General features: G+C 51.1%; 1 protein-coding gene across 1 annotated transcript in view; it reads left to right on the forward strand.

The window, feature by feature from the left end:
- The first annotated feature begins 410 nt into the window (after positions 1-410).
- LARP1B (La ribonucleoprotein 1B) overlaps positions 411-3,253 on the forward strand; it is a 147,209-nt gene continuing 144,366 nt past the window's right edge. Inside the window, 1 exon segment of the mRNA XM_017849119.1 lies at positions 411-1,056. Within this exon segment, the coding sequence (XP_017704608.1) occupies positions 537-1,056 (520 nt within the window). The 5' untranslated portion in view covers positions 411-536.

Here is a 3,253-nt window from a genome sequence, read left to right on the forward strand (position 1 = left end):
TTATTTATTTAATATTATTTAATTTACTTAATACATTTTACTTTAATTTATTTAAATAGGTAGATAGATCGTCAGTCTTGCTCTATTGCAGTGGTGAGATCGTAGCTCACTGCAGCCTTGACCTCCTGAACTCAAGCAATTCCCCTGCCTTGGCATCCCAAGTAGTTGGGATGACAGGCATGCATGTCATTCCATGGAATTAGCTATGCCTGGCTAATGATTTTTGATTTTTTTTTTTTTTTTTTGTATAGACAGAATCCCACTTTGTTGCCCAGGCTGATATTGAGCTCTTGGGGTTAAGATATCCTCCTGCCTTAGCCCCTGCAAAGTGCTGGGGCTACAGGTGTAAGCCACCCTGCCTGGCAACTTTGTATTTACTGTTTTCTCTCTCTCTTTCTTTTTTTTTTTTGACGGCCGCCGGGCTCTCAGATTCTCTGCCCCCAGCTGGAGCCTGTCGGTGTGCGGGCGGAGAGACGGGCAGTCGGGCTCCCTGGCCTCGGGGCCACCCCGGCCGGGGCGGCTGGGGCAGAGGGACGATGTCTGCTCGCGCCCCGGTGCCCGCCGCCCGTTCTCGGGAGGATCCGCCCGCGGTGACTGCTGAGAGGGAGTCGCTGTTGGCCGCGGCGAACCGGCCGGCCGAGCAGCCGCCCCCGCCCGAACGTGAGGGCAAAGAGGCGGCGAGGGAGGAGAGGGCCGCGGCCGTCACTAGCGCGGGGGCGCGGGGAGAGCCGTCGCCGGCGCTGGTGCTGGGACGCAGCGTGCCCCAGGCGGCTGTCCCCGTGAGGCCCCTGGCGCTGCACCTGGCGCACAAGGCGCGTGGGCCAGGTGGCCCCTTCGGCGGGGAGCCGCCGCCGCCGCCGCCGTCGCCGTTGCCGCCGTTGCTGCGGGATCCGCCGGCCGAGGACGCCCTGGAAGAGGCGGCAGCTGGCCCTGCGGAAAAGAGGCAGCCGCCGCCGCTGCCGCCTAAGGGAAATCCCTGGACCAAAAAGCCTCCCCAGCACCTGTCCCCAGACACGACAGGTCCACCGCCGCCCCCGCTGGAAACCCTGGAGGCAGGTCTGTGGTTGCTGTGCGTTGGGCACTGGCAGGGTGAGGGCAGGGGCGACTTGCGGGACTTGCCGGCGCGTGGCGGCGGTAGCGGGCGCCGGGCCCGGGTAACGGCAGGCCTCCCTTCCCTGTCAGTCGGATGTAATTTGTTCCAAGGTGTCATTCACTCTGCCTATTTACATACATGGGCATCTGGGAAGGGAGCGGCAGGAAGAGGTGGGACCTCAGGTTCTCCTTGCCTGATGGGGGCACGGAGCGGGTAGCTTGGCGGCGCAGCCCTGCTGGCGCGGTTGCGATTGTGTTTTGTCCCCACGTGTTAGTGACTTGGGAAAGTAGCTAACTTTAGATATTGCAGTGCTTCGTATGGGAAAGTTTTGGTGGATTTTTTTTTTTTTAAAGGATTGAAGCAAGTCAGAGCAAGGGGATTTATTCGTAAGTGGAAGCGCGATTGTAGTCTTTTAGTGTGAAATAATAAGATGAAAATCTCAAGGTTTTGGAAACACTGCTAAGCAGTCATATTAAAAATGAGACTTTAAATGTGGTTTTTAAAGTGCTTTAAGTTATGAGTGTGCTGGAAAATAATTAAATAGGATGGTTGACATGCGAGCGTGGATTGCACATTATGTAAATGGTTTTCTAACATTGTCAGCTCTCCTTCCCTTTTGAAGAGATAAGATTATGCCACTGTATTTGAAGGCTGGCCAATGCAGTATGGCCCTCGGTGCTTTATTTTGATTATATCAACTGCAACTTAAGAAAGTTAAAATGGGTCGGCGCGGTGGCTCACGCCTGTAATCCCAGCACTTTGGGATGCCGAGGCGGGTGGATCACCTGAGGTCAGGAGTTGGAGACCAGCCTCGCCAACATGGCGAAACCCCATCTCTGCTAGAAATACAAAAATTAGCCAGGCGTGGTGGCGGGCCCTTGTAATCTCAGCTACTCGGGAGACTGAGGCAGGGAGAATTGCTTGAACCCGGGAGGTGGAGGTTGCGCCACTGCACTGCAGCCTGGGCAACAGAGTGAGACTACCTCTCAAAAAAAAAAAAAAAAAAAAAAGTTAAAATAGAAATAGAAACCACGACAAAAAGCAGTATCTGACCGGGCGCCGTGGCCTGTAATGCCAGCACTTTGGGAGGCTGAGGCGGGTGGATCACCTGAGCTCGGGAGTTCGAGACCAGCCTGACTAACACGGAGAAACCTTGACTCTACTAAAAATACAAATTAACCTGGCGTAGTGGCGCATGCCTGTAATCCCAGCTACTCGGGAGGCTGAGGCAGGAGAATCGCTTGAACCCGGGAGGCGGAGGTTGCGGTGAGCTGAGATGGAGCCACTGCATTCCAGCCTGGGCAACAGGAGCGAAACTCTGTCTCAAAAAAAACCCAAAAAAACAAAAAGACAAAAAACCAGAAAAAACCCTGTATATTCTACTTTCTCAATTAAGTTGTAAATGAGTTGAACTTTTTATATGCAAATGACAGCTGTTTACTTGCAAGTCTTCATTCTTATTTAAAATTAAAGGTTAGCAGTAGAATAGGAAATATTAGAGCATGTTTACTGGCTTGTGAGGATCAAATGCGATGAAGATGTGGTGTAAATGTAAGGCAATTGGCGGTGCGCGGTGGCACACGCCTGTAATCCCAGCACTTTGGGAGGCCGAGGCGGGTGGATCACCTGAGGTCAGGAATTTGAGACCAGCCTGGCCAGCATGGCGGAAACCCCGTCTCTACTAAAAATACAAAAATTAGCCTGATGTAGTGGTGCGTGCCTGTAATACCAGCTACTCAGGAGGCTGAGGCAGGAGAATCACTTGAACCTGGGAGGCGGAGGTTGCGGTGAGCCAAGACTGAGCCACTGCATTCCATCCTGGGTGACAGAGCAAGACTCCCTCTCAAAAAAAAAAAAAAAAAAAAAAAAAAAAAAAAGCGATTGTTACAAGCACCTGTTATGTTATGTTAACATTTCTTCAGAGGAACTCTCCAATAGAGGGAGATAAGTGTTAATTGATTCTCTTGCCTTTGCACAGAAATATTCCTAATTAATTGTTAGTAACTTTTGATACTTGCAGAAAAAAACTTAACAGTTTGCTCCGGATTTAATATTGGCATAATTCCTTCCTCGCTGTAAAGAGCTGTTTGTTTACTCCTGTTACTAACTGAAGAGAGCACTGTTAAGTAAAGACCTCTTAAAGTTTTTCTTTTTTTTTTT

This window comes from Rhinopithecus bieti, unplaced genomic scaffold (genome assembly GCF_001698545.2).
Source record: "Rhinopithecus bieti isolate Rb0 unplaced genomic scaffold, ASM169854v2 scaffold_32092, whole genome shotgun sequence".
Taxonomy (NCBI): Eukaryota; Metazoa; Chordata; class Mammalia; order Primates; family Cercopithecidae; genus Rhinopithecus; species Rhinopithecus bieti.